The sequence below is a fragment of the Typopeltis vanoorti genome, chromosome 9 (assembly GCF_054136105.1).
Source record: "Typopeltis vanoorti isolate ZY-2024b chromosome 9, IOZ_Tvanoo_1.0, whole genome shotgun sequence".
Lineage (NCBI taxonomy): Eukaryota > Metazoa > Arthropoda > Arachnida > Uropygi > Thelyphonidae > Typopeltis > Typopeltis vanoorti.
This window is the reverse complement of record NC_143557.1, coordinates 67,045,372-67,057,969: the sequence shown is the minus strand read 5'-3', so window position 1 is coordinate 67,057,969 and position 12,598 is coordinate 67,045,372. Positions and strand designations below refer to the sequence as shown.

Here is a 12,598-nt window from a genome sequence, read left to right as displayed (position 1 = left end):
CCAAAATACGTGCATGCATTTTTTTACACTATTCTTGTATCTTTGCTTTACTATAATGTAATCAATTTGATATCTTTCCATATCTCCTGGTTTTTTCCATGTGTATAGTCTTCTTAAAGGATTTTTTAAACCAAGTATTTGTAATTATTAGCTTATTTTCTTTACAGAATTCCACTAACCTCTCCCCTCTCTCATTTCTATTACCCAGTCCATATCTTCCTATTACACTCCCATCCCCTTCTTCTCCCACAACTCCATTCCAGTCTTCCATTATAGTCTTTTCTTTTTTCTTCGTACATTTCCTCTATTTCCTCATCTGAATGGTCACTTGTTGACATATATACCTGCATTATTGTTATGTCCACACATTCAGCCTTCAATTTTACTACCATAATCCTGTCATTCAGACATTTTATGCTAATGATGCTCTTTGCTGTTCTTTTCTTAAAAAGAAGTGCAACTCCTTTTTCCTTTTTATCTCCACCTGAGTAAATTACTCTTACTTCGTCACTATAAAAATCATCTATTTCTTCCCATCTGACTTCACAGAGCCCTATTGATATCAATTTTTCCTTTGTCCATTTCTTGTTTGAGATTTTCTAATTTTCCACATCTGTCCATTGTTCTCACATTCCGTGTTGCAATTTTGATTCTCTAACAATCTTTCATTTTCAGTTTGTTTATAGCTTGTTTTAAGTCACTTTTAGAGGTTTTATCAGGAGGAACATCAGCCTACAAGGTCACAAGGCACACCTGTAGTGTTAAAAGTTACCTAAGAAAAAGAACTAGAGGAAAAGCCAAATGTGAGGGCTGACATGAAACTTAACAAACAACAGATCTGAAAGTAAATTGTCTACAGGATGCTAGCAGTATATGAACTTAATTGTTGAATTAAATGTTAGTATTCGGTATGTCCAGTGAGAATATATACACTGGTGTCCAAAACCAAAGGACAAAGACTATTTCTGAAGATTACAATTGCAAATTCAGATGAAGCAGCAGCTTGTGGAAATTTTATAACTGATGATTTCAAGTAGAAAGTGGGTACACATTAAAATTTTTGAATTGCACACAAAAGGGTCACATGGTAGCACTCAACAGAATAATAAGCAAAAAAAAAAAAAAGGCTGAGGTAAGCAAATTGTGTGTGAAGGAAGCTCTTTTCGTGAAAGAATAAAGTTACAAACTTGGCTGTCTCAAAGGTATCATCTACATCAGGGTTTCCCAAACTGTGTTCCACAGAACACTGGTGTTCTGCGGAAAGTGAATAGGTGTTCCGTGAAAAATTATCAAAATTAATATGAGTCTGGAATGATTTTAAATGCTGCGACAAGTTCAAACATGTTTGAAAATCAGGCGCTCCTCATTTTGCAAGTGGATTGTGCTATTAATGCCAGCATGCATACTGGCCTTGACTCAGCCGCCCATGGTTGTCGACACCTCTGAGTGCCAGTGAAGTAAGGAGGTATCTATTCTAGGAAACATATGGTCACAAGGTCAATGCGATGCGATACAGCTTTCAGGATTTGTGAAGTGTTCCGTCGTAGGAAAAATTTGGGAAATGCTGATCTACATAATTTCACGTAGGGAAGAATTATTGGAAAGCTTGAAGTCCACAGAATTACTGATATTGCCAAAGAGGTTGAAATCTCACATAGCATTGTATCCAGGCTCTGGACAGCATTTCAAACCAATGGAATATGTTCCAGACCTTTTGCTAAGAGATCACCCTCTCTACCATGGAGCATGAAGACCGATTTTTGATTATAACAGCAAAACGTAATTGACATACCACAGCAGGTCAGCTCCATTCAAGCACAGGTACACAGATATCAGAAATTGTGGCAAGACATCTGCAACAAGTAGAACTATATGCCTGTAGTCTGGGTCCCTTTATCCACATCTCATTGTACAGCATGTTTTCAGTGGTGTTGTATCCATAAAAACTGAACAAGACAAAAATTGGCTAATGTACTCTTTATGAATGAGTTGTTTTAGTCTTTCTTCCAATTCTTAATGACTTGATCTGGCATGAAAGTGGTATTACCTTCCATCGTGAGAATGTTCTTGAAAGGGAGAGATACGGCAGTGCTGGGATCATGATGTGGAGAAACTATGCTTAATGGATGCACCGTGCTACAAGTGCTGTAAAAATGGACTATGACTGGTAAACAATATTGCAACAAAGTTCAATGTCATGTTTGATTATTCTGTGGTGCTGTAGATGAAGAATTCATTTTTATGAATGACAATGCCAAGCCACATTGTACATAAGCAGTAGAGATACTTCTTGGGACCGAGGATATAGTCTTGGGACTGAATCGAGTGACCAGCATGACCCTCAGATCACAACCCCACATTTGGCTGTAGTCATTAAAAATATTTTTCATATACAGGTAAAAATGTAGTTTGTCCTTAGCTTTTGAACACCAGAGGTCACCACAAAGGATCTGTTTAAAATATTTTCAAATGAGATTGTCAAAATTCAGCACTATTCATCTGCTGTCACTGAAATGCAATATGTAAGTTTATACTGGCTATATCTATATCAAATTCAGTTGGATTTTTTTTACTGTATACTTTAAATGCAAAATTTTATTTAAAGCAAGCCTTTTTAACCTTCTTTTAAGAGTACATTTTTAATTTTATTGGGTTCTGTTTATTATTATTATTATGTGACACCTCCAGGGAGTCCAAAGACTCATCGAGGGAGAGTGTGCCAACAGCATCAAACGATTGATTCCCGTCCAACTACTAACCGCGCTCAAACTTGCTTAAGCTATTAGTAGCAGAGGCTCTACCAATCGACCAACCTTTGCTGGCTAAGGCAGTTTAGGCAGTTAATCAGTCCTCACTGCTTTTACACACAGAATTTGTATTTTAATTTTCAACTCAAAGATTAGATATATGCAATACCACTATGAATAAACAGAACTAAATACTACTTACATTCCTGGTTAGATGCAACTCTTTTGTGCTGATCATTCTGAATCCTGCTGAGACTTTTTCTACACCAATAATTCACCATGTGATAGGATACCAATTTTAGAAATGCCACACTTACAAATCCCAAAGCAATTGAACTTCCAACTAAAAAAAAAAAAAAAAAAACATGCATTGGAATGTGTTCTGTTATAAAAATGTATTAAAAGCAGCATCAGCAATTACAATTTATTAAAACCGTAACAGGAATGAAAGTAAAAGTAGCCATGATCCTGTCATTGATAACGCAGCATAGATAAGGTAACATTGGCACAAACATAACTATAATTTTATACTGGATCCTCCTTCCATGACCAATGTATTACATCAGAATGTTATATTATGAAACTACTTACAAACTACTACTTAAAAAAATAATTATAAAGAAAATGGCAGTTTTCAATCCATTTTCATTGCTGAACTTTATACAGTATAGTCTTTATATTTTATTTTAGTCTACAAAACAAAAATTTCCTTTATGCTACTCTGCCCATTTGAACCTAACTATATCTAGCAGCAATCCTAAAGTGAGTGACCAACAAGAAACACAACATACAAGTAAAAAAAAAATTGCAGATATAAACATACATTCTGAACACAGAAAGATGTAACTGCATATACATGTTAATATCTGAATTCACTTTTTTGGCATTTCTTTTTCTATTAATCACTCTGGAGCAACTAATTAGCTTCTTTCTTTCCACATCAGCCTGCTCATACTTTAAGCTATTAGCATATAATCAGTCAATATCAGTACTATGAACATATAGTTAAACTAATATTAAGAAAACATATTTGTTGTCAATTGTGCTATTTCATTCATTTATAAAATAACTATGCATTTAACTTTACTTCCTTATCAGTTCCAAACATTCCAGTGATATGCATGCATGGACCATTTCAACCATATGCCGAAAAAAGCACAGTGAACCTGTGCTCAATGAAAGAGGACAGAAAGGATTGCTAGAGAAGACAGAGGCAATATTTGAAAGCTTAGAATGGTGTAACCACCAGCTGCGTGCTGACATTCTGTAGTGAGTGTGGCAGGCTAGAAATATCTTCAAGGAAAGAGCATTTTAGTGTGAAACAGTGCAACTCTGACAGTCAGCTTTCCTACAGAATGTGTGTGTGTACTAATCTTATAGTTCACATGGATTGCGACACCTTCGCCAGTAATGTTCTAAAAGGCAGCCTAATATATGTTATGTATTCTTGTTGGTAGAAGACAAGCAAAGCACACACACGATCTTTACAATGTTAAGCTAACTTCCTTAAAGGGGGGGGGGGGTTTAATGGTCAAAGCTATATAACTGAGAGGATACCTCCACATAGCCTTTAAAGGAATGCGGAGAACCGATCAGGGCTTCTAACCTAATGTCCAATCCTCACCTTCTCGTGGTGCACCTGTTAAGTATCTACCTGGATACTGAACAAACGAGGATGGACTGGCAATTTGGGATTTAGCTGACCAAATTGTAATCTTATTGGCTTAAACCAAAATAAAAAATGATGGTAGAACATGACAGAATTTCATGCTGGCTGGGGCATCGCCCAGTTAAACAAGGCCCACCGTTGTTTTAGCCAGGGAACCAGGGCAAACAGCAAAAAGTCAGCTACTGGAACAAATCCTAAAACGAACCCCAACAGCTCGACATCACAGTTCAAGATTGGTACCATCAATATAAGAAGCCTGAATGGCAAAGAAATGGAGCTAGCTGAGGAATTGGATAAGTACCAGATCACATAATAGGGGTGACTGAAAAAAAAAAAAGGCAAAAACTGGTGAGACCTTTCTGAGCAATAAATACAAAATGTCATTCAGGCAGTGACAATCAAGCTAAAGAAGGAATAGCCATAGTATTCAACACTAAATACGAAGCTAATCTTCTTGAATGGCAAGCAGTCTCAAGTAGAGTGATGTGGGCAAATATGAGAATGGTGAACTAGACAATGAGACTTATTTGTGCCTATGGTCAAACAGAAGGTTCTACTAAGGTAGAAGTGAAGGAATTTTTTGAGACTTTAGAGAAAGCAACTGACACAATGAAAAAGGAAAAGTTGGTCCTTGTTGGGGATCTAAATAGCAGAGTAGGAAATGATTGTCAGACATACAAAAAATATATTGGGAAAATTTGGAGAAAATAGCAAAGCTAATAATAATGGCAAATACCTGTTGGATTTCTGCTCAGGACATGGAGTGGTTATTACTAACAAAATATTCCAAAAAATAACAAAAATATAACACATAAAAATGTGCACAAATTCACACAGAGAAAAGAGGCAAGGAATAAGAAGTCTCATCGACTATGTTATTGTTGATAGTGATGTTTTCTCCCTGGTGCAGGACACCAGAGTGTACAGAGGATTTGAAATTGGAAGTGATCACCATTTAGTATTGAGCAGGATAAAATTGAATTTCATATTGAAAAGAATAACATGTAAGAAAGTTTCAAAGCGAATAAAAGTTGAGAACCTCTCAGATGTGAACTGTATACTAAAATACACAAAAATTATTGAAGAAAAAATGAAAGAGTTTGAGAAACAGGAAACAAGCCTTGGAGATTCAGTGGCAAGCCTTGAAGAAAGCCCTGATTGATTCAGCTAGAGAGGAATGTGGTGAAGTTGTCTGCAAGGATAGAAAAATTAGAACTCCATAGTGGACACAAGATGTTAAAGAGGCAGTGAGGGAAAAGAAGAAAGCATATCAAACGTTCCTGGCAAATAAGTCAGCTTGTGCTCTTAGAGAATACAGAAACAAATGCAAGAATGCTAAACACTGCGTAAAACTAGCCATACAAAACTCATGGGAGGACTTTGGCAAGAATATAGAAAATAAATATCAAGAAGGTGGCAAAATATTCTGGAGGTTGTTGAAGAAGCTTAGGAATGGAGGAAAGAGTGCTGTAAAAGGAGTTAGAGATGATAAAGGTGACATGAAAACGGGAGAAAAAGATATCCTTGACGTATGGAGTAATTACTTGGAAAAATTGCTAAATGAAACGAGTATTGATAGCACAGTGGTAAAAAACACTCAACAGACATGCAGTCAGGAATACATATCCATACTTGAAGTAGAAAAGGCCATAAAAGGCCTGAAATGTGGAAAGGCAACAGGGAGTAGATGATAATTGACTAGAAATGCTCAAGTATGGAGGTATAAAAGTCTTACAGATGCTGCACCTGATAGTTCAGAAGGTCTGGATAGAGTGATGAATTTCAGAAGATTGGAGTAGAGCTCTCATAGTACACATATATATAAAAATGGAAATAAAACTGAATGTGAGAATAACAGAGGTATTTCTCTATTGATTGTTCCTGGTAAGATTTATGCAAGTATTCTTAAGCAACGGTTGAGAAGGATTGTGGAAGAAAAGCTTGGTGAAGAACAGGCTGGATTCAGGCCAAATAGAGGGTGTCAAGATCAGATTTTCACTTTACGAAAATCTGATCCTGAGACCCTGACTTTACGAAGATCAGACTTTACAACAAATGGCTGAGAAATCATGTTAATATAACAAAGATCTGTATTTAAGTTTTGTAGATCTGGAAAAGGCATACGACCAGGTGCCAAGAGAGAAGCTATTCGAAATGCTACAGTTATATGTCAATGGGGCATTATATCAAGCAATACTTAGTCTTTACTCGAGTTGTATATCAGCAGTTAGAATTGAAGGAAGTACAGGAAGGTGGTTTAATGTTAAATCTGGCATCAGACAAGGATGTACATTATCCCCTCTCTTATTTATTATCTATATACATCACATTATGAAGAGAGTGTGTGTGTGTGTGTGTGTGTGTGTGTGTGTGTGTGTGTGTGTGTGTGTGTGTGTGTGTGTGTGTATAAAGTATATATCAAAATTGGAGATTTAATCTCAGCTTTTTGCTTTATGCAGATGATGTTATACTTTTAAATAAATCCGGTACAAGTCTGCAAGATTCCCTGACTAAAGTGAATAACTGTTATAATAGATATGGTATGAAGGTCAGCAATAACAAGACAAAGACAATGAAAATAGGCAGAAACATTGAAAATATTAACTGCATTGCAAATGGAGAACCTATAGAACAAGTAAAACATTTCAGCTACTTAGGCACAATTTTTAGTGAAGATGGTAAATTAAACATGGAAATAGACAACAGAATCAACAAAGCTGGAATGGTAGGTAGTGAACTGAATAAATTTATATGGAATAAGAAAGAAATTAGCCAAAACTAAATTAGCTGTATACAAGACGGTATTCAAGATAATTTTATGTTTTATGGTCAGAAGTAAAACACTTGACCAAAGACTAGAGACTGCAGATATGAGAGTCCTGAGAAAGATTAGCAGCATGAACAGATAGCATCAATGGCAATGTCATATTAAAACGAGGAAATTAGGAAAGAACTTCACATTGTCACCATTAAGAAATGCATTAGCAGAGCTAATCTGAGGTGGTATGGTTATTTAAACAGAATGGGAGAGGAAAGATTAGCAAAACAAGTTTTCCTCTGCTAAGTTGATAGTCAAAAGACCCAGAGGAAGACCAAGATATAGGTGGATTGATACGATAAAAAGTGCCATAGAAAATAGAATAAAGATCTGATAATGTTAAAGTCTTGACAGGTAAAACTGATTTGGAGGAAAATTGTAGATAGGAAGTTAGTAATAATGTAATTCTTAATGTAGTACTATCATATCCTGTACACTCCTAGAGGGTATATATCAGGAATTTGATGATGATGACTTCCTTAAAGTTAGTGTATGCCAATGATATTAATTTTCCTTCTGAAATGCTGTCTTCTGTTAATGTAGGCTCCCTATTCTTGCATTGTGAGAAATGTCTGGTTGTCACTCATATGCTAAGAAATTTAATATTAAAGTTGGTGTTGCTTTTCTGAACAAAACTTAGTGTTTTTAACAAGAACTCTTTATATGTCTCATTGTTTTTGTAAGTTGCATGTTATATATTAAACATTATGTTAGCAGTTTTCTCCTGCCTTTACGTCTCCTGCAACTGTTAAGGTTAAGTCCGTCATTCAACTAGAATGAAGATCACAATTCCAGTACTATTTGATATGCTGAACAAAGGGCTATGCTGACACCTTCGATATTTATTCCAGGTAGTACACAGCTTCTGTCTGAATTCATACTATTGGAACAATAAGTTCCTGTAATTCCAACCATGTCCTCCCTGCATCCACTTAAAATAATTCACCTATGCAAGTAGCTTCCACTCCTTACCTAATGAAATAGAATATAAGCAGATTATCCTTAAGCAAAACTATTTACAGCAAACTACATTATAATCTCTAGTATAATCATTTTAAATGAATGAAACTAAAAATTAGGTCCAATGCATAATACCAAATGGAATTACACTGTTGTTACCATTATTCATAATTAAAACCAGGAGGCATGTGTCTACTAGTTGTGCATTCTCCTAGTGTCAGCACTGCAGGGGTAAAAGTACGAATTTCTGGGGGGGGGGCATAGCTACGTCTGTATGAGGCAGACTAATTTAGACAGATTAATAACATCTCTTTTAACCTTTAAAAACCTCTTATATAAATGTTCTCACTTTGAAGATGGGATCCGAGGTGTTTTCTACCAAATGATACAAGCCATTATGGCACATATCATATGGCATAAAGGAGGTTCCAAGACTGCCGTTGCAAATTTCCGACTGATCAGCATATCAGGAGTCGTCGTCAAGGTTTTGGAGAAAGTAGTCAAGAGAAAAATACAGGAATGGATAGATGAAAATGGGATACTGTATGGGGGTACAGCATGGTTTTGTGAAGGATAGATCATGCCTCAGTAACTTGCTCACATTTTATAACACAGTGACGGCTGAACTGGATAAGGGTAATGGGTTTTCAGTGCTACTGCTGGACCTTGCTAGGGCCTTTGACAGGATACCACATGGAATTCTAATCATTAAACTGCAGCATATGGGGATATAGGGTTGGTGAGACGGATAGGAGGGTGGTTGAGAGAGAGAGAGAGAGATATCAGAGAGTAGTTTATTCAGGAGTAGAGTCCAAAAGATGGCCTGTGACTAGTGGTGTGTCGCAGGGTTCTGTTCTTGTACCACTACTATTTAATTTGTTCGTTAATGATATAGGAAAGGATCCGAGAGGAATTGTTCATTTGTTTGCTGATGATGCAAAGTTGGGTAGAGCAGTAGTGAATGCACATGATGTCAAAATTTTGCAGGATGATTTGGATAGATTGGAGGACTGGGCTAAGGAGAATGGATGTCAATTTAATATGGCAAAGTGTAAGGTTATGTATTTTGGGGTGAAAAGATTAGCAGCAGTATACCACATTGGTGGAACTGTACTCCAGGAGATTGACAAGGCCAGGGATTTGGGAGTGTTGGTGGATAGGGAGTTGAAGTTTAGGGGGGGGCATGTTGTAAAAGTCGCTAAATCAGCTCATCAAATCACTTGGTTACTGAAGAATACTTTGACAAGCAGTGATAAGCAAGTTATTGTTCCTCTGTATCGAGACTTGATAAGATGCCATTTTGACTACTTTGCCCAGATCTGGGCACCAGGGTTTCTTCTTGATGGGGGAAGAGGTGGAGAGGATCCAGAGGCGAGTGACCAAGATGATAGCAGGTCTATGGAATGAACCTTATGAGAACAGGTTGAAGATTTGTGGGTTGCAGAAATGAGGTGATATGATTGAGACATTCAAATTACTGAAGGGTTTCTATAAGATTAATTCAGAGGATATTTTTCAGAATAGGACTGGTGGTGGGAGGACTAGGGACCATCCATGGAAACTGGGCAAGAGTGTGGTTAGCAAGGGTGTTAGAACTAGGCAACTAGGTTTTTTACTTGGAGAGTAGTGAATGAGTGGAATAAGCTGCCTGAGTCTGTTGTGGGTACCATGACTGTGAATGAGTTCAAGACAAGGTATGATAGATACTGTGTGGATGTTGAATAGTTGTTCTTGACATGTTTAGGGCCTCCCTCAATGAGTAAGGACTCCTTGGAGTTTCCCATAATAATAATTATTCCAAATCTTGTAAAAAGACACCTTGGGATTTCCCTATTTAAACAAAACATGTCATGGTAAAAGAAATATTTATTAATTGAAAACAGAAAATTAGAAATATGAATACAAAAGAACAGAAAACTTGTGTATTAGAACAAAATCCTTCTAAACATGCAGTCATATTGTAACTAGAATAAAACACTATTGGGATGTGTGTGTGTGTGTGTGTTAACAAAAAAAGGGGCAGCTAATTTATCTGGTTGGCCATTAACAGAGGATGAACTGAATGCTTTATGATGGTGTCATAAGTTTGACATTTTTCCTAAACAAGTTTCCATTTTGGATTTTCTACATAGAACAGAAAGGAATATCAGTAATCTTTCTAGCAAATATGAAACTAATTAAACTAAGACTTCATTTTTCGGTTAAAGTTATTTATGGTCCCAAGCCTCGTGGACTGAATATTTCACTTTCAGAATTGAAAGTACAGAGATCTCTAAACATAACACTATCATCATGAAAACTTACAAAAGGATCATCATTGTTTTCTTTAGAGTTAATGGAATTTAGAAATTGTTGAAGGCATGGGAGGCCATATTTCCAAATAATAAAGATGCCATCGGCATATCTTCAACATACTGCTGATTTTAGACTTGTTTCTGTTAGGAAAGTCTTCTCAAAACTCCTATAAACCTACTTTCAAATTTACGTTAGAGCTTGAAAAAGATGGAAACTCCCTTTCCTTTATGTTCTCATCATTAAACTTTAAAGTAACGTTTTTCTTCATGTGTATAGTAAACCTTCACATACAGGACATTTTATCTTCATGCCTCATCCACAAGCAATCCTTCTCAAAAATCAGGCATAATCCACACCTTAAAGAATAAAGCAGATTCTATTATACAAACTAAATAATTCAAGACAGAACTCCAAACACACTAACATTTTTGTTCTTTAATAGCTATTCCAAGAAATCATTCTATATAGTTTAAGGAAATTAACAACGTATTTGTTAATAAATTAAAGTACAGTCATACCCCGAAGTTATGCGGTAGGCGGGACCAACAAAAAGGGCGTAAGTCAAATTCACGTAACTCGGTATAATTTTGCATGTAATTTATACATACAAATATACAAAATATTAGTTAATTGGGACCAAAGATTTACCAACACACTTATATTTTTTAAGAAATATAATCATAATTGTAGTTTTTCGTACATAAAAAAAAGAAAGTTATTTCGATGTCGATGGTTTCATAAAATCTAATCGATTCGTCTGACGGCATAATGTCTTTTTCTTGTCACGCGAAATTTCTTCATAGCAAGCTAATGAATTTTTATTCCTTGCCTTTTGCCTTGTGGCTATAGTTCGTTCCTCGTTAGAATCTATGTCCTCCAAAATCTGTAAACCTTTCTTTTATGATTGTTCTTACTGTGGATTCCTGTAGATCAAACTTCTTTGCTAGCTCACAAATTTTCATTCTGTCTTCAAAATCCTTAATAATGTTAAGTTTTGTTTCCAAAGTCAATGTTTTTCTTTTCTTGCTTGCTGTAGAAGAATCGGACTTGCTTCTTTTGGATGACATTATTATTTTTTATGTGATAAAATTTTTATCAAGAACATAACATTAAACAATTGCAAGGTTTGTAGACTATAAAAATCGTGTATGAATGGAGACCACGCGAAACACATCAGTGCTTGTTCACAGCATGTGCGACACTGGCGAATGCGGCTGACACATGAAAGATAGGACTAGTGGTGAAGCGGACGGGAATACATACATATAAGAAACTGAATAACTCCGGATTTGCGTAAGTCGGGGTGTGACTGTACTTAACTTTTTGATAATTTTGGAAAATACACAGGAAAAAAATACTCTGAATATATGTTGAAAAAATTAGGTTGAGAAGAATAGACTACTGCAGATACTCTTTGATTAAGAAAATGTTTGGTTCATATGTTTCTTGTGGGGGAAAAAAAAAAAAAAAAAAACTCAATTAGAAACCTTCATTTAAACAATTAAAGAACAAACCCAAGGTTGACTGTTGTCTGGTTCCATACACAATATAGAAAGCATAAATCTCATTAATGTGAAGCTGGATGCTAATTTGTCTACCTGGATTATGCAAATTTAGAAAAAAAATTTCATAGCTACTGATTCACATTCAGCTAACCTGAATATCTGAGCAACAGATCTTCTTGCTCTCTAATCCAAACTGATGCACTAATAGCAAAAACTGTTCAACATAAAGCATGATATACCCTTTCATTAGGTTAAACTAATTGCTATTTTTATTTTTTCTTAATGATAATTTAAGATTACACAATATGTACAGAAGTAAATCTCGATTTTCTGAGAGAGCTCCCTCTCCGACTTTTGAAACAAACACATCACCAGTAATATAGATTTGCATAATCATAGATTTTATGCTGATCATTTTATGGTTAGCATTAAATTGTTTCCAATTTTTTATTATTTTTTTTAATCCTATACACATGAGAGGCAGAAGAGCCTATAGTAAATGGATACCATGTGAGGGCAGGGTTAGGAATAGAGTAATCTGTTGATAATCTTCTTAAACTGTTAAGAAGAGACATAAGAAGCTGTAGAAGAGACATAATGCAGG

General features: G+C 35.7%; 1 protein-coding gene across 1 annotated transcript in view; it reads right to left on the bottom strand.

Annotated features, from left to right (window-relative positions):
* The window catches only part of mdy (diacylglycerol O-acyltransferase), a 205,951-nt gene that overhangs the window by 115,687 nt on the left and 77,666 nt on the right, over positions 1-12,598 (bottom strand). Inside the window, exon 7 of the mRNA XM_090397343.1 lies at positions 2,950-3,090. Coding sequence (XP_090253469.1) covers positions 2,950-3,090 — 141 coding nt within the window. The remainder of the gene's footprint in view (positions 1-2,949; positions 3,091-12,598) is intronic.